We start from the raw sequence: 18,385 nt of genomic DNA, 5'->3' as shown, positions 1-18,385 counted from the left end.
TCTATGGGAAGATCTCTGCCAGGGAAATAAGAGTTAGGCAGGACGAACAGACGAATCTATTTCGGAAATTATCACTTGGCTGGAAGGTGCCCGACCCAGAACTCACACTGCGTGGAGCCCAGTGAATCTGGAGTTAAGTTGACAATATAAATCTCACATCCACTCCAAGACAGCTCAGAAATGGCTCTGGCTGTGTCCACTTGCTTACAGGAAGTGTAACATATTGAATGAGAAATAGCAAGCAGTTGTCCCTTACCTGAAGGCCAGGCAATCCTGGTGGGCCCAGGGGACCCGGCGGGCCATCTTTACCCTGTAAAGAGACCATTGATGTGGCAATGTTCAGACAAGCTTTTCAGACGCTGCTTCACAAGGAAGAACACTTCCCAAACCCTGAGTTGGGAGGGGAGGAGAAATGAACGTGTCTCTAATGCATTCACACTTCCACTCCCTTCGGGACCAAAGTTTGCTTTGCTATATTCACAGTTATTGACACCAAAAGGCCAAATTCAGCCTCCAAGATAAACAGATGCGACTCTCATGGACTTCAGTGGGAATTGCAGCTACTTAAGAAAGGGCTGGATTTGGTCTCAAAAGTGTAAATTGTGAAGAAGTGGATAACAACAGAGTCAGTCTCTGCCCAGCACTGTGCTATCGACATTAATATAAAAGCCAGTCAATGCATGTTTTACAGTCTGTATATATTAAATTGGTGGTTATGAAAGGCGTTTAGTCGACTGGCCCTGTGAATGAAATCCTGTTTATCCATGGGATTGTACAGCACACAGGCTGTCACACATTGCTTCAACCCTGACCACCTGTTAGGGCTGAAAGAAAAGCTCAGTCCTTGGCTTCTCTGCTATGACTAACTCATCTCACAACAGCCATCAGAGGGGCAATACTTGGTCACTACTGATGAAGGCCAGAGTTGAAGAAATGGCCAAGGGGCGACAGGCTCGTTAGCAATCCAGTTCCAGAAATGCATCATAATTACACACAGCTGCATTATTCTGACTCAACAACCTGTGTTACTCCAAGATGCCTCCTCTCGGAAACAAGAGAGACATTGATTCATAACAAGGAATCTTCTGTTTCACTTTGCAATGAAGATCAACCAGATTCAAAAGCTAAGATCAGTCTCTCTCTAGGGTATTTTACTGCCACCCACCATGGTAGTATCTGAGCATTTTCCTTGTACAACCGATAGCAATAACGAAATCCCCCGCAGGCTTTGTGGAGTCACTAGCCCTTCACCCTTATTATCCAGCACTGTGTCAGCAGGTGATGATCCTGCTCGGAAATGTTACGTGTGTTTTGCTGATTCAGCGTTGCACATGGGTCACTACCTGTATGGATATGAGAGAGACGGTAGGTTCTCTCTTGAGATCCAAACCTAGGCTGTGGGCTGAGCAGGTCTGAGAGTAACCTTAGGAGATGACAAGCCTGAGTAGAAAGCTTGGATTGGATTCATGCGGTTGAATTTTAAGTTCCTTCGGTAAATAAAACCAAACCCCGTGAAGGGAGGATATTTATCCTGCTATAACTTATGTGGACTGAGTTTGGAGAAGAGTGGGGCAGCAACCTGCTCACTGAAGGGTTTTCCCATCACATCACAGCTGTATCAGGAATTCTAATTCTGGAAAGGTTGGATTGCATAGAAGAAAAGGAAACAAAGAGTTTTCAGCAGGGCCTATTCAACATGAATAGCATTTTAAATATCACTTGAGGGCTTGGGGGAAAAAATCATGTTTGCTTCAGTTCAGCCTCACTCTAAAGAAGTTAACCCCCTGGTCAATGGCTTACTATATCCCCAGGCATTCCTGGGGGTCCTGCAGGTCCTGGTTTGCCATCTGGTCCCTAAATAAAACAAAGCAGAAAGAATATGAATTACTCATTCGTAGTGTATCCTTGTCAACACAGGCAGTACCACAGATGGCAACGTGACCGTTTTCTGTCATTCATTCCTATTAGCATTCATTCCCATTAATTCATCTCAGAAAAGCAGTCACCAACCTCTGTGTCTAATTAGCCTCCTAAGCCATACATTGTCAGACATTTTAGATTCTTTGACAGTCCAGAAAATATACAGTAATTAGAAAAATATTGTGCCCAAACTAACTCTGAGAAGACTAGAACTGCTGGGAGAAATATCTCGGAGCATATGCTGCAGAAGGCAAATCTTGGAATCATTAGTCAACATGGACAGAACAAGACATCACGGGCACAGGTTGCAGCAAGAAAAACGTAGGTTAAATATTATGAGAAACTTTATTAATTATAAAGTCTTTGGCAACAAGGCAAGCTGCTCAGGCAGGCTATGGAATCACCATAACTAGGGCCCTACCAAATTCATGGTAATGAATGGTCAATTTCAAAGCCCTAGGATTTGAAAATTGGTAAATTTCACATTTTCAGATGTTTAAATCTGAAATGTCATGGTGGTGTAACCGTGGGGGTCCGGATCCAAATGGGGATTGTGGAGAGAGTTCACAAACCTGTTGTACGGGGTCATGGGATTGCCACCCTCATTTCTGTGCTGCCTTCAGAGCTGGACAGAATGGGGAGGAGGGGCGGTGGTGCTATCTGCAGTTCGGAGAGATACCCAAGTCCTGACCTGACCCAGCCCTGCATGGACTAGCAGCTAGCAGCCCCCTGCTGGGGTGCGCCGAGCAGCACCGGGAAGATCGGCTCCAACTCCACAAGCCTCCTCCAGCTGCAGGAACCTCTGGGGCTGCTGCCCAATCCCAGAGCATACTGCAGCAGGGGGAGGCATCTGGAGGTGGGTCTGGTCTCACTCCTCTACCAGAGCAGCTGTGCAGGGGATGGACAAGTCCTGTCATTCTCCAGCCCAGCCCCCTTTCGCTGGGGCGCTCCTAGGAACAAGAGGACATCGGATTTCACGAGGATGGGCTTATTTCATAGTCCGTGACACGTTTTTCATGGCCGTGAAATTGGTAGAGTCCTAATCATAACTTGAATATGCAAAGAGACTAGATAGTCTGGTTGAGAGGTTGTGCAATCAATCTATTTGCTTGCCTAGTGGCCGGATGTGGTCACCCACTCCTGCTACCGTCCCAACCTAACAGTGCAGGTTCTATGATTCTGGGCCAGAAAGCAAGTATTCACTGTCTGAGTCCTCGAAACCGTGCTCAGCGACCCACTGAGCCCTTCCTGGTGGTGCTGATGTCACAATGGCAAAGCAACAGTGCAATATAAATTCTGCCATGGTCAGATTGCTGCTGACACAGGGATTAGAGGGAGGTTGCAAACATTTAGGAGGGCTAGGGTCAAACTGCAAAGGGACCTGCCAGGTTAAGCCAGAGTGGCTTCAAGGGAGGTTTGTCAGAGTCCTACAATCAGGGAAAAGATAGAGCTCTTGGGAGACATAAGTGGCCACACACAATGCACTCAAGCAAACCGATTTTAGACATGTCTCTTCAACACCATCCGAATACGCTTTTGTCATGTAAAGAAGCACCGTTGCTAATGTGGAGAACGGGGAACTGGAAAGGACGATGCACGAGAGCCGGGGGACAATCCTATCTGTAGAAGCCCACAACACGAGAAAACTAGAGAAACCCTTGTCTAAGATCCTTGCGTGTCATTTAACGGTCAACGAGCCAAACATTTTCCCTTTTGACCGTTATTTCCAAAGCCAACTGGCAGCTTTGTCTAATATATGGGAAGCACCGATATTTTTTACCATGCGGCCGCAGTGAAAACAAAATGTCATGCCCATTGTCTTTTCTATAAAGGAAGCAACCGAAGTTTAGCATAAATTTACTTTCTTGAGGCAAAGCAATGGCTGCAAGCTGCGTTAAGTAGCAATTATCATGAGTGTGGGACGCTACGATGCTCCAGGGTCTATTAAGAACCCAATGGGAAACTTAAAAGAAATGGCACAGATGTGGGTGGAAGTGGCCCTTTGTGGCATATGCAGTCTGCAGCTACACTTATTAGTGAGACACACACACATATGCAGCATGATGATCCACTTCTCAGTATGGGGGGAAAAAGGAGGAAAACTTACAGGTGGGCCAGGGTTTCCAGGAGGTCCCGAGAAGCCAGGCATTCCAGGGTGACCCTGCAGAATCACAAGAGAGCTATTAGATTAGTGTCAATCTCTTTGTCACTCTTCAGCTACGTCCCCCAGATTTTGGGTCAATAAATGGCAGTCATAAGGAAGCAGTGATAGAACAGTGAAATGTGTGAACACACAGAAGGGTTGGGCCTCAGGAAATAAGCTATCCTGGGATTACAAACTGAAGCTTCGGCTTGCAGAGCATGCACTTTTATGCTGTATCTAGAGTCTTTAATATACATAGGCTTTGGAGACTGAATAACTCGTCAAGAAACATAATAGCAGGCTTGGTATGAGTTGCATAGTTTGTATGCAAGGGAAATATTCACTAAGCAATTATTGCAGTGTTAGCAGTCAGAGTTATGTTGCGGATGTACTTTTCCTAAGGCATCTGCTGTTCTGTGCCTATCAGTGCCGGGAGAGGACGAGCGAAAGGCCAAGGCAGAAAGCGATGCAAAATGAGAGCTAGGAAAAATGTTTGTAACTTGAAACTTACCGGATTATGGGGCTTCATTACTGGACCAAAAACCTGACCCACTTTCAGTGTAAGGTTCATGAAACCTACAGCAAACTTGGGCTTGATTTTGGCCACAATTTGTCTAATTCCCCTCTGTTCCTGCGGGATCCCAGTTCCCTTGGAAAATCCCCAAGTTTCTCCCCCAGACAAGACAGAGGCCTCTCCTTAGCTGCTGACCCATCATATCTTTGGATAAGCCATTTGGGTAGCTGGGGACTCCCTCATAGCGTAACAGCCTGGGGTTTTTCAGGTGCCAGATGAGAGAGAACCACAACAGCGTAGAAGCAGGACATGGTGGAGCCTTCTGGATCCCAATTCGGAAAAGGCTGCCCACCCCCACATCTCACCTGTGCACTAGCCAGGGAAGGAGACCAGATGGTCAGCCCTTAAAAATCAACAAGGGGCGAGGCAGCCAACTGGATGCCTCCCAGAGATACCAGAGGTGGTGATGACGGTGGTGGGAATAAAGGTCACATGGCCGCCTACAGACACTCCACGGAAAATGAGGATGGTGGCAGGGAGGAGGGGGTTTAAGTGGAGGGCATCCTGATGGGGAGGGTCCCAGATCAAGTCTTCTTGCCCCCACCCCTCTGGGGGTTAGGGGTGCTGAGGATCTTTGCCTCTGTCCCCAATGAGGCCAGGGCAGGAGTCACGATTCTATCCTAGACACATATTCTTGTTGGACTACTTGGGAAGCAGACTCTTACCTGTCCACCTTTTGGTCCAGCATCCCCAGATGTCCCCCGGTCTCCTTTAGTGCCCTGATAACAAACAAAGCCATTGAAAGCCACTAAGGTTTATGACATTCCCAGCTCTAGGCTCCACTTCAGCATAGCATTTAAGCAAGTGCTTATCTTTAATCATGCACTTAAGTCTCATTGACTCCAATGGGACTTACATATGTGCTTAAAGATAAGCACTTGCTTAAGTGCTTTGCTGAATTGGGGTCTCACTGTCCACCTAACCCATGTTTACTTGCCCACACACCAGAAAAATTTAACCAAACATTGTATGGAAACGACTCAGATTGGGAAGCCCGAAATATGACTTTACCAACGTCCCAGGTTACCACTAAACTGCTGGGTGTGGAATTTACAGTGTCCCCAACACACAGCATTGTTCAATAGAGAACAACAGTTAGGCAAGCGGAGGAAAACAGTCGGCAGTTTGTCACTTAACATATGTCTGGATTTATGTCGTTGAGAAGAGCAGGAAGGGACTGATCGAGAAAGGACCTGCAGTTCCACTGAACTACGCTCTGGGGAGTTTTTGGCGTTTCTACCCCAGAGTGTGCCACGCTAGGCTTCAGGGCCGCCTGGGTAGGGGGGGGGAGTGGGGCAATTTGCCCCAGGCCCCGCAGGGGCCCCACAAGCCCTGGCCCGGCGGCGGTCCGGGTCTTCAGAGGCATTTCGGCGGCGGGGGACCCTTCAGTGCTGCCGAAGACACAGAGCGACTGAAGCCCCCCCTCGCCGCCGAAGACCCGGACCGCCGCTGGGTGAGTACAAGCGGCGCAGCTCCCCCGCTTTGCCCCAGCCCCCTGAATCCTCTGGGCGGCCCCGCTGGGCTTTCAGAAAAGCAGCGCACTCTGCACTTTAAATCCTGCGGAAGCCCTACCGGGCATTTTGGAAGGAGTCCCAACAGACCAGCTGGCTATCTTCCGGCGTTACTCTCTGTCTGTTATTTCGTTTGAGCACCTGCAGACTGTGGGTACGTGCATATATGAACTGAATGCAGCTTGGGATATTGACCACCTATTAGATTTAGGTTTGTTCAGGTTCATATGGACAATTCAAATCTTATGCCATTATGTCAGTCAAATGCTGAGTCTTCCCACCCCAGTCTTCCCTCCCAGCAGAGAATGGTTATTTCTCAGACTGTGGAATGGTCACAGCAATTACCTATAACACATACATCTGTTTGGGTTACCAGCTGTTTTCTGAGTTTTCTCTCAGAATGTTCTCCCGTCTTAACCGACTGCACTTTTGCTTTTGTTCCATTATTGCCCTTTCTGTACTTTTCATGGCAAGAAGTAACATCAGTTTTCTGAACCAGTATAAATCCTTGTTCATTGTAATAACCGCAGATAAAAAGGAATTAAACAGCAGACACTGTTTGAGACTGGAACCAAGTGCTGGAAGGCAGGTAAGTCTAGGGGGAAACTCCTTATCTCTACTGCCATTGATTTGTTTTGGTTTGTTTCACATTAGGCCATTGTAAATATTCCAACCGTAACTAAGCACTGACTTGCTGAGCAAACTGGTCACGGAGGTTACACAAGGCCAGAGCTCTAAATGTTAAATTACGAGAATCCTTCATCGCTTGGTGTTTGTCAATGACCCTTGAATATGAGGTTGAGACGTGGTAAATTGCTAAAATGATCAGCCCTTCTTCCAATGTGTTTCCAAGTAATACTGGGTTCTACAGACCAAGTGACTGTGGCCATTTAAAAGACCAACAGTTTGGTGCATTGTCAGTGTAGCCCCCGGCATACCAAATAATTTGTTACATCAAAACCATCCAAGCAAGGAATTGGTCAAGTAGAAAGGAAGGTGCAGGATTTCCAGGGCTGGGGCTCTCCCTCCTTGCTCAGGTGAGCGGATCCAAATTGATAGTAAGGTGCCCATCCTGCAATCCTTGCCCGCACATCGCTCCCATTGAGACCAAATCCTGTGTGGAGGCTCAAAACCTAACTGGTCTTTGCAAACAGAGAGATGTGGGGGGAGGGGGAATGCTAGATACTACGTTATACTGCTGGGCTGTCCACGGGGAAGCTGTGTGACTCAGGGGTTGAAATTCAAAAGGCAGCACACAGGGCCTGTCTACCACTCAAGTCCCACATAAGTTCCTCCCCTCTGCATTCCGCTTCAGCCTTTGCTCTACATAAGAATGGAGTCGATCCAGGTGATGTTCATTGAGGAGAATTACTGACCTTTGGACCATCCACCCCTGGAGGGCCTGGGAGACCCCGGGGTCCAGGATCGCCCTACAATAAAGAGGAAAGAGCGCTCAATCACACTAATTGCTTACAAAATCAGAAAGACACAGTAAGTGTCCAGCCACCTATCATGTGCAGAACCAATAGATGCAAGGATAAGCTTTCAATTCTGCAGCCTAATACAGTTAGGACTCAGTCCAGCTATCCTGGATGCTCTGTGCCTGTGTGAGAAGCTCCTGATTACATATATACAGCATCAGAGGGACCCAGTAACACCAAAAGGTCTTATTCAAAAGACAGGCCAGCCACTAGAGGGAGACATAATCACAGTCACGTAGCTAGTGTATTACACATGCACACGGGTGCTAACCTTGGCCAGTCCTGGGATGGGAGACTTCCAAAAAAGAAAAGTCGGTGGGATTCAATAAATGTGACTTTATCCTCTGAATTTGTACTGAACCAATGCCCCAGCACAGTGCCAAGGGGCACTGCACTACCAGAGGTGCTTTGTTTTGGATAAAATATACAACCACAGTCCTGGCTGCTTGTGGCAATTAAACAGCCCAGGCGGCTTTCTACAAAAATAAGTGGTTTCCTGGCTGAACTGGAGGAAAACACATTCTGCCTCCCCAGCTAAAGCTGGATATGGCATCTCTCCCGTCCTGTATTACACAACTCTGTGTTCCACTCCAATACAGCAGCCCTTCAGTGGCCGGGAGAGGTGGTTCCCGCATATGTTAAGTGCTTCGGGGTGAGAGGCACTATGTAAATGGAAGATCTGAAATGACGTGAGAGATGCAGAAGCACAATGGATGCTTGGGGCCAGACTATCAGTTGCACCAGTAACTCCACTGAGTTCTGTGCCAATGTATGTATAGCGTGCAACTGATATAGAGGGAGCGGGAGCCACATAGGCCTTGGAAGGAGGCTGGGAGAAGGAGCTGATAATTAGGGCACAGGGATGGCTAGAGATGCGGGTACTTATGGGGTACTGGACATGGCATGCGTGGACTGAGAGTAGAGTCCCACAACTGTTCCTCTCTCATTTAGATCCCTACATATTAGAGATCCAGTTCTGCAACCTTTATTCTCAGCGAGTATCATGTATTCACAGGCCCCCACCCTCCCCTTTTTCAAGCCCCTCCTTAAAAATCACTCCCTCACGCCTCCCCGTGGGCTGTCTCCTGACAAACAGAAAATCCACCCAGCTGTCCCTGAGCTCCTAGAACTGTATCCCTCTCCTCTGCTCAGCCCCCCTGGTTTGGTTGTTTCTCATCTTCTCCTCTTCGTTTGTGTGTAGCCTCTTCTCTTTGTCTGCAGGCGCCCGGCTGAAACATCCTCTCTGGTTTTAGCAGGCTCTTCCGCTGGATGTGTAGGAGGTGCAGCGCAAGAGGGATGGCTGGCTGGCTCCTGTATTCTAGGCTGCTCTCAGGGCTGGAGCAAGACCCAACATAAAGTAGATCCCTAAATTGTTGGAGGGCGGAGTTCTCCATCCACTCCCTCGCCCCCGTCACCCTTCCATCTGTCCCCTCCTCCTCCTAAGCTCCTTCGTGTTACCAGAGCAGGGGCGGTAATAGGAGCTGGGCTTCGGGCCTGTCTGTGAAGCACCTAGTGCACTGCTCTTTCTATGACAATAAATGCAGGAATATTAAAATAAGGCTAAAGACACTTATCAAAGTGATCCTGAAGCATGAACCTTACTGCAGTTCTCTTACCATTTTCCCATTCAGGCCATCTCTGCCCGGAGGTCCTTGGGCCCCTCTATCGCCCTTGAAGCCTGGCACTCCAGGGAGCCCCGGGGGGCCAGGTGGGCAGTCATTACACACATCCTAAAAGAGACGAGGTAACACTGAGAAGAGCATTAGGGATGAGACTGAGGCTCCCTTCCAGCCCCATGGACGCTCGGCGGCACTACAGGCATACGCTCTAGGCCTGTGCTCCATTCAAATCAGTGGTAGGCCACAGACCTGTTGTGGGACCCGAGTAGGCATTACGGGCAGTCCTCAAGGGGGCCAGAGGTGTTATAATGCAGTATCCAAGCCAGGCTCACAGAATGGGGGAAAGGCCTATTCTAAGGCGGAGAGAGAGAGAGGAGAAACGTGAAGCAGGAATACAAAAAAAAATTCTTTCTTGTTAACTTACAGATTCAAAACAGTGTCTTATCTAGCCTCAAAAGCTAGGCTGGGTCAGTGCTTGGAGGGCAGCTGTCCAGGGAAAACCCAGGAGCTGCAGAGAGTTGGGGGCGGCTCTTACTCTATTCTCTATAGGTTCTTATACCATGCTGGTCACCATAGTATCTGAGCGCCTCCAGTAATGCATTGAGTGATACGGCTACACATCTGTCACGTGTTGTTTGCTCTCTCTCATCCTCTCCCTGCAGGGAGAAACATGCAGTGGAGTGTCTCATGCAGCGTGGTGTTCGTAACATATAAACCTGTTGCTATGTGTTTATGTTAGAGAAGTGGAAAGTGGTCAGGTTTTTGATGGTCCTTAATTTGGGGCGGAGTTCATGCCACAGTCTTTCCACCCCTAGAGAAAGCAGGATGGGGGCACTTGCCCCCTAGTCAGTACTGAAGCTATGTCCAGCAGAGTGGTGGTAGGCACTGTGGAATAACAGGGAGAAGTGAAGCGCTGCCCACTTGTGGTCATGAAAGATCTCTTGGCATTTGTTGCAAGAGTAGATGTATACCACAGTACCCTGGCCAAATTCCGTCATGGGGAATTACGCTCTGTCTCCCTCCACTGTCCTTTGAAGTGTCAGCTCACTACATTATTCTTTATTTCAAAAACCGCCCGGCAAGCGTACAGAATTCCTAGCATTTCCGCCTGAGGGTTGGTCTTGTTTCAGTGGTGGGTGAAGTGAGACCAGTATACAGAGAGGCAGTGCAGTCCAGTGGATAGGGCAGGAGGACTAGGTTCTATCTGCCAGGAATCTGTTGTATGATCTTGGGCAATGCACTTTGCCGCTCTTTTCCCTGCTATTCCTCGGGCGTCTGTCTGACTTAGAATATAGACCCTTTAGACCAGGGTCTGCCTCCTACTGTGCGGGTGTATGGCCCCTAGACAAATGGGGCTCTGAGCTCAGCTGGGGTCTCCAGGTGCTACCGAATACAAAACAACTTCATACAGTGCACTCTGTGGAAAGATCTTCGGGATCTTTGGAGAAGAGATGCTGTGTAAATACAAGGTTTCATCTCAAGGTAGTAGCTAGAGAGGGCTGCTCTTTTCAGCTCTGAGGAGGAGGCCAGTTAGCAGTTCATTTTTCAGTGCCTTTTAAGCATTAGGTAAAGACTTCTTGCCACGTCCCTAGACTGCTTAAAAATCTTGCTAATGTGCCCTTGGCCATCACTAAAGATTTAGCAGCTGCTCGGTGTCAAATACTGAATCATTTCCCACAAAATCATCTTCATGGACAGCAACAGCAAACCAACATTTTCAAATGTGGGCACTGAAGGGTAGGCACCTACATCCCCAGTCAGATACCTCATGCAAACGTGGACTGATTTTCAAAGGGCACCTAGCACCTCCAGCTTAAACCGTCTTAAGCAGGAGACATAGAGGCTCAGCATTTTTGGAAATCGGGCCCCTTTATTGAGATGCTTTCAGTGGTGTTGAAAGCCTATCTTTAGGGAATTATGCTTGAAAATATTTGATCCCGGCGCTTCAGAGGGCCAGTTCAGGCCCCACTAACAGTTAGAGCAGCAACCTTGGGGCTGCTCTAACTTACACAAGCTTGTAAGGGCCTTTGTAGGCCATTACACTGGTGGAGATTACTGGAGCGTATCTAACTCTGGCCATACCCCTTTTGGTCTCTAACGTATCCCCAATGGCACCAGTTGACAGTGTGACTATGAACTGCAAACTGCTTGCACATCTGGCTGTTTAGAATATTCAGATGCACGTCTGGCACTCACAGTTCAGACACATCTCCATAATGTAGCATCAGTCATCAAGTTAAAAGCAAAAAACAATCTCATTACAAAGGCAATTTCAGCCTGTACCTTGACTAAGAGATTTATGTCCTCAGGAGAAAGCAGGGAGGAGGCACCCTGTGGAAAGAGAAATCCGTTGTTTAAAAAGTAGTTTTATAAAATGAGACACTTAAGGTAAATTTACATAAAATTCCCTGTGGCATGGTACTGATTTTCCTTGCACTGTCTGGTGCTCATTGGGACCAATATGTCTTTTGTCAATGGCATTATAAATTTATTCCAGAATACAGGGATGGACCGTGCAGGGCATGTGTAGAAAATACAGATTCTGGCCTTGGGTTTTATATGCAAATACTAAGAGAATGTTGTTATGAGTTTTTGCTTTCATTTACATACAGCATATTCAATTACATTTATATTGAGCCAAACCTACCACAGGCGCTTTTACCGTAATCACTTTTCGCTCTTAGTTCTTGTAGCTGTTCTTCCAGTTCGAACAGCAAGCAAGTGACATTTAACTGTCACTGTGAAGGATGGGGTAGATGGAGGTGCTGATATAAAAGGGAGAAGAGCCGAAATGTTTGGGATTTAATCCAATAGTGAAATGACATACTGGCTTTCCAGGAGGTCCTCTTTCCCCGGGATTTCCAGGTAAACCCTATGGACAAGGGAGAGAAAAATCTATGAGATTAACTCACAATAACCTTTCTTCTCTTCCCGCTACTCAGACACACATAAACACGCCATCCCAGGATACTGCTCATTTGTGCCTGCTGTCACACAACCCTGCCAGTGTTGGGACAATCACACACACTTCTGCAAGAACTACTAATGTATCTAAATGTTGGTAACCTTTAGAATCTACCTCTCTCCATCCACCTCTATCTCTGAATTACTCGCTCTCACTACACATCCTTCCACACTCCTCCCTGGTTTTACTCTTAATGCCGCTGGAGTTACCCCCTGGGAAAACTGGTTCATCATGTTTTCATGGTCACTTAAGGCACAGGTAATACTTGGTCGAGCTGCAGCAGTTTCAAGGAGAGATGAATGAAGCACTGAAGACTGAGCCCAACTGGAGCATTTAAAACGAAGGACCCGATCCTGCATCTGAAACTGCGAGATTGAAGCCTGGCAGTCACTTGGAGCACCAGCGAGTCATCGTCTGTGGGAGCAGTTTGATACCAGTTTTCAGAGACGTGTGTGTGATAGAGACAGATTGAGATGGGAAATTGGCAAGGCACCACTAATATGTCAAATACCCGAGGTCTGGGCCTGGAAGGGAAAGGAAGACGTTCTATAACATGGAAGGGGCTATGTAGGAAGTGCCTCCAGAAGGGCCAGAATCTGGCAACATTTGAGATCCTCATCCTTGGTGTGCTTGCCACTGCCCCCCTTACTTATCAGTCAGGCCAACATCTATGTGGAGAAGTGTTCCACAGAAACGTAGGCCGGTTCATTTCAGGCAATTGCACACCCATGACATTTGGCTGGTTGAAACCTGGCAACATGGCTCTTCTCACAGCCAGCACAGCTCTGAGATTGACATTTTCAAACTTGAGCATGGAAAGCAAGTTCTCTGAGGAGAGGGAGGGCATGGAGGGGCCTGGTCCCTCACCATCCGTCAGCAGAGCTGCTGGGCTGCAGAGGGGAAGACACAGCACTCTCCTAGAGAGTGGCCCAGTGGGCACGCTCGTTCTGGGTGCCTTGCAGCACAGTGCTTCCTGCCATTTCCAGTTCTGTCAGGGCTGCTTTGTGAGGCACCACAGAGTCCCGTGGAAAGGTCCCATCCTTTTCCATTGCACACTCCTGGTCTCCACTGCTGTGTGTGTTCTTGAGTGACAATCGATGATTGCCCCGCAAGAGACATCTGGCCTCAGCTGGGGTGGAAGAAATCAGAAGAAATTTCAATTGCTTTTACTGTGTCTGCATTAACATTGGCGTCCAAAGAAGGGCCCTTCTGCGGCCACTTAGAATCACAGAATCATAGAATATCAGGGTTGGAAGGGACCTCAGGAGGTAATCTAGTCCAACCCCCTGCTCAAAGCAGGACCAATTCCCAACTAAATCATCCCAGCCAGGGCTTTGTCAAGCCTGACCTTAAAAACCTCTAAGGAAGGAGATTCCACCACCTCCCTAGGTAACCCATTCCAGTGCTTCACCACTCTCGGAGTGAAAAAGTTTTTCCTAATATCCAACCTAAACCTCCCCCACTGCAACTTGAGACTATTACTCCTTGTTCTGTCATCTGCTACCACTGAGAACAGTCTAGATCCATACTCTTTGGAACCCCCTTTCAGGTAGTTGAAAGCAGCTATCAAATCCCCCCTCATTCTTCTCTTCTGCAGACTAAACAATCCCAGTTCCCTCAGCCTCTCCTCATAAGTCATGTTCTCCAGCCCCCTAATAATTTTTGTTGCCCTCCGCTGGACTCTTTCCAATTTTTCCACATCCTTCTTGTAGTGTGGGGCCCAAAACTGGACACAGTACTCCAGATGAGGCCTTACCAATGTTGAATACAGGGGAATGATCACGTCCCTCGATCTGCTGGCAGTGCCCCTACTTATACAGCCCAAAATGCTGTTAGCCGTCTTGGCAACAAGGGCACACTGTTGACTCATATCCAGCTTCTCGTCCACTGTAACCCCTAGGTCCTTTTCTGCAGAACTGCTGCCCAGCCATTCGGTCCCTAGTCTGTCACAGTGAATGGGATTCTTCCATCCTAAGTTCAGGACTCTGCACTTGTCCTTGTTGAACCTCATCAGGTTTCTTTTGGCCCAGTCCTCTAATTTGTCTAGGTCCCTCTGTATCCTATCCCTACCCTCCAGCGTATCTACTCCTCCTCCCAGTTTAGTGTCATCTGCAAACTTGCTGAGGGTGCAGTCCACGCCATCCTCCAGATCATTTATGAAGATATTGAACAAAACCGGCCCCAGGACCGACCCTTGGGGCACTCCACTTGAAACGAGCTGCCACCTAGACATGGAGCCATTGATCACTACCCGCTGAGCCTGACAATCTAGCCAGCTTTCTATCCATATTATAGTCCAATCATCCAGCCCAGACTTCTTTAACTTGCTGGCAAGAATTATGTGGGAGACAGTATCAAAAGCTTTGCTAAAGTCAAGGAATAACATGTTCACTGCTTTCCCCTCATCCACAGAGCCAGTTATCTCATCATAGAAGGCAATTAGGTTAGTCAGGCATGACTTGCCCTTTGTGAATCCGTGCTGACTGTTCCCGATCACTTTCCTCTCCTCTAAGTGCTTCAGAATTGATTCCTTGAGGATCTGCTCCATGATTTTTCCAGGGACTGAAGTGAGGCTGACTGGCCTGTAGTTCCCCAGATCCTCCTCCTTCCCTTTTTTGAAGATGGGCACTACATTAGCCTTTTTCCAGTCATTCGGGACCTCCCCCGTTCGCCATGAGTTTTCAAAGATAATGGCCAATGGCTCTGCAATCACATCCGCCAACTCCTTTAGCACCCTTAGATGCCGCACATCCGGCCCCATGGACTTGTGCTCGTCCAATTTTTCTAAATAGTCCCGAACCACTTCTTTCTCCACAGAGGGCTGGTCACCTTCTCCCCATACTGTGCTGCCCAAGCAGCAGTCTGGGAGCTGACCTTGTTTGTGAAGACAGAGGCAAAAAAATCATTGAGTACTTGTCTTGCTCTGGCTTATGAATATGAAACTGTGGTAATGAATTTCAGTGGGGAACAGCTGTGGTTCCCAAAGAACTGCAACTTCGTTGACTGAGACACGTGTGAAGGAGAAATTTGTCTTATAATTATTCTTCTGGGGAACTCGGGAAATGTTGGCAAGATGGCACGTTGCTTCTTACACTTTGTTTCCTTGAGACAGGCAGAAATCCTGCGATTAAAAGACTGTAGATACTGCTGGAAGACTAAGGTGCTTTAACTTTCAGCTAACTTTACTCCCTTCCTTTAGCCAAAACAAGCTCTCAGCACCCGCTCTCCCAGAGGAAGCAGAGTAATGGCTGCAGAGGTGGTCAGGACAGTACCAGCATGGAGAGAATCTCTGGGTCCCCCAGAAGTAAGGGAAAGTAGGAGATAATTCATCCCTTCTTCTCCATGGTGGGGTGAGGGGAGTGAGACCACATCTAGAGGAACCCGAGTGTGCAGGAAGAAAAATGAGATGTTCCTTTGCAAATCCCCAGGAGGAAGAGAGAAGAGATCCATTCAGATTCACAGTACGTCTCTTTGGGCCAATCAGATTACCTCAACGGAGCTACACCCAACGATTGTTACATCAGCCCCTCAATTCTCTGAAGCTGTGGCATATATTTTCATGGGCCTAGAGAACCTGGGATTCATTTAGGGTCCTACAGTGTCACAACACTGTATAGAGAAGGACAGTTACATGAAGGTGCCAGCTTTTCATGTCTCAGTGTTATGTAAGCTGGTGATGATGCAGCATCACCCCTTTTAAACACCTCCAGTGCCCCTTTCCCACTTCCACCAAGGACTGGTTCCTAGAGCTCAGCACTTGCTGATCAGCAAAGAGCTTCCTCCTCCTTCCACAGAGCAGTGCTTGTGACACAGCAAGTGTCCACAAGCCAGGGAGAGGGATCAGTTTCCCCCAGCAGACCTTTGAAGACCTCCCTCTGTTCCTCACCACGGAGAGCATCATTTCTGTGACTCACACTCTGAGAAGGCAGGAGTTGGAAGAAAGGCTGGCCAGAGGTAAAATGTCATCTCTTCCACATGGCAATGCAACAAAAAGCCATCAGGGACCCTGGGCCCAAGATTCCTGTTTTCATTAAAGTGTCAGAGAAATCATAAACCCAAGAAAGTGACTGGCTATCTTGAGGCTTCCCTGGCCAGTGCAGGGTTATTCCCAGACAATAGGCCTTCCCCAGTGTCGTTCTAGCAGGCTCAGTGATGGATCTTCCCCCACTTCCCTAGAGACATTATTCCGTAGTCTAATCGGTCTTCTAGGTCGTTCTACCAGATGTTTGACCTACATTTTTCTTTGGTTAATTTTGTTCCATCACTATTAATTCTCTCATTGGCCCACCCTAAAGAACCCGCTCCTGGACTGATAAAGACTGGGTTTTTTTAAGGTGAGATATTGACTGTGGGTAGCCCTTTTAACTACAATAAACATTTAAACTCTCGCTTTCTTTACTTACATCCTGCCCTGTTGGCCCCTGTGGGCCTGGAACGCCTGGTAAACCTCGAGGGCCCTGGTAAAATGAGAAGAAATAAACCTGATCAGAAATGTTGGCAGAGGGTTTGTGCCCCATCCACATATTTAGCAGCGGCCAGATTCCTGTCTGCTGCAGAAATGGAACTCCCAGCCCATCAGCTGCCAGAACCCATTTAACTAGCAACATCCGAACTGACTTTCCAGAAAAACTTAATTACACTCGGTGCTAATATAGTATCTTCCATTGAAGGAACTCAAGGAACTATCCATAATTTAAGCCTCACAACTTAAGCCCCTCGTTGGGGTCGGCGTTATAGCACTTTCACGGGTGTGCATGGTTAGGCAGAGAGAGAACTGACTCTCCAAAGGCCATGCTGCAGAGAGGAGAACAGAACCCAGACGTCCTGTCTCCCTGTCCCCTGCGCTAAATGATGAGCACAAGGGACAAGATTCTGATCTCCCTGTATCACTATGAATCAGAATTAACTCCACTTGCTACATTTACACCAGTGTCAGCAGAACTCAATTTAAGCTATGATTTTATCACGACAAAGCGGTAGACTGGTGAATCATGGCTATCTTGTGACTGGTTAGATACAACAGGAGTGAGACGATGTATTGTTATTTTCTGCCAAAAGTCCAGCAAAACACTTACACACATGCTTAACTTTAAGCATGTGAGCAGTCCCAAAGTTAAGCAGGTGCTTAAATGCTTTGCTGGATCATGGCCTAAATCAACGGTTCTCAAATTTAGCAACCCAAAGACCCCCATTTTAATTAAAAAATGTTCAGTGCTCCTCATGCTCCACCCCCACTTCACCCCTTCCCCCAAGGCCCCACCCCTGCTCCACCTCTTCCCACCCTCGATCCACCCCTGCCCCTCCTCTTCCCAACCCCTCCTTTGAGCACAGCCCATCCCCGCTCCTCCCCCTTCCTCCCAGTTGTTCTCCAGCGTGCAGGATGCACTGGGAGGGAGGCAGAGGAGTTGAGGGAGGGGAAGGAGGAGTTGATCAATGGGGGCCATGGACCCCCTGGAGTATCCTCCTGGACCCCCGTTTGAGAAACGCTGGCCTAAATAATTTAGCTGTATCTTTCCACCATTATCAAGCAAACGGAAAATATAAACACGCCTTAACAAATTCATCAATAGTCAATGGAACATTTGACTACATGGCGGTCCCCCTCTGTAAAAGCTGGGTGTAGTTAGCAAGACATACTGTACCGATGGCCCTTTGTCTCCTGCTGGTCCCACAGGGCCCTGCAAACAAACAGCAACAACACATAGATGAAAAGGGCAGCAGAGCCTGAATGTAACATCCTGGTGTGAGTGATTAAAGAGCAACGTAAGTTCAGAGTTAATGGAAAGCATAGGAGGAGCGGTCAGGAAAAGGAACAGAAGCAGCTTGGCAGGGGGTTGTCCTGAAACAGATGAAGCTAGCAACAAAGAAAGTAAATGAAGGCAGAGGAGTTTAAAGAAAACAAGAACACGCGGTGTGCTGTGTCCAACAGTCTTCCAGGCAGTGAGCAACCCCAGGGTATAATCAGTAACAGTATAAAGGAACCCGAAGCACAGAGCCCAGTGGGTTCACAGCAGCTGCTCATTTTGGGCTGCAAGGATGCAGATTTACAAGCTGTTTAATCCACCAAACTGCAACCCCTTAGTACATAGGCGGCAGGTTTGTATAATTTTTGGTGGGGCCCAAAATGGTGGTGCCCCCCGCTCCCGCCCTGTAAGCCGATATAAAATGAAGC

General features: G+C 47.9%; 1 protein-coding gene across 4 annotated transcripts in view; it reads right to left on the bottom strand.

Moving 5' to 3' along the window:
• Nucleotides 1-18,385, bottom strand: part of COL22A1 (collagen type XXII alpha 1 chain) — a 333,573-nt gene that overhangs the window by 28,115 nt on the left and 287,073 nt on the right. For all 4 annotated transcript variants that reach the window (XM_045004657.1, XM_045004658.1, XM_045004656.1 and 1 more), the window contains 10 exons: nucleotides 17,856-17,891; nucleotides 16,617-16,670; nucleotides 12,076-12,120; nucleotides 11,532-11,579; nucleotides 9,246-9,359; nucleotides 7,525-7,578; nucleotides 5,303-5,356; nucleotides 4,028-4,081; nucleotides 1,801-1,854; nucleotides 257-310 (listed from right to left, as the gene is read on the bottom strand). In XM_045004657.1, coding sequence (XP_044860592.1) covers nucleotides 257-310; nucleotides 1,801-1,854; nucleotides 4,028-4,081; nucleotides 5,303-5,356; nucleotides 7,525-7,578; nucleotides 9,246-9,359; nucleotides 11,532-11,579; nucleotides 12,076-12,120; nucleotides 16,617-16,670; nucleotides 17,856-17,891 — 567 coding nt within the window. The remainder of the gene's footprint in view (nucleotides 1-256; nucleotides 311-1,800; nucleotides 1,855-4,027; nucleotides 4,082-5,302; nucleotides 5,357-7,524; nucleotides 7,579-9,245; nucleotides 9,360-11,531; nucleotides 11,580-12,075; nucleotides 12,121-16,616; nucleotides 16,671-17,855; nucleotides 17,892-18,385) is intronic.

Source organism: Mauremys mutica, chromosome 2 (genome assembly GCF_020497125.1).
Source record: "Mauremys mutica isolate MM-2020 ecotype Southern chromosome 2, ASM2049712v1, whole genome shotgun sequence".
NCBI classification, from domain to species: Eukaryota; Metazoa; Chordata; order Testudines; family Geoemydidae; genus Mauremys; species Mauremys mutica.
The sequence above is the reverse complement of the archived record's forward strand: the minus strand, read 5'-3'. Positions and strand labels throughout refer to the sequence as shown.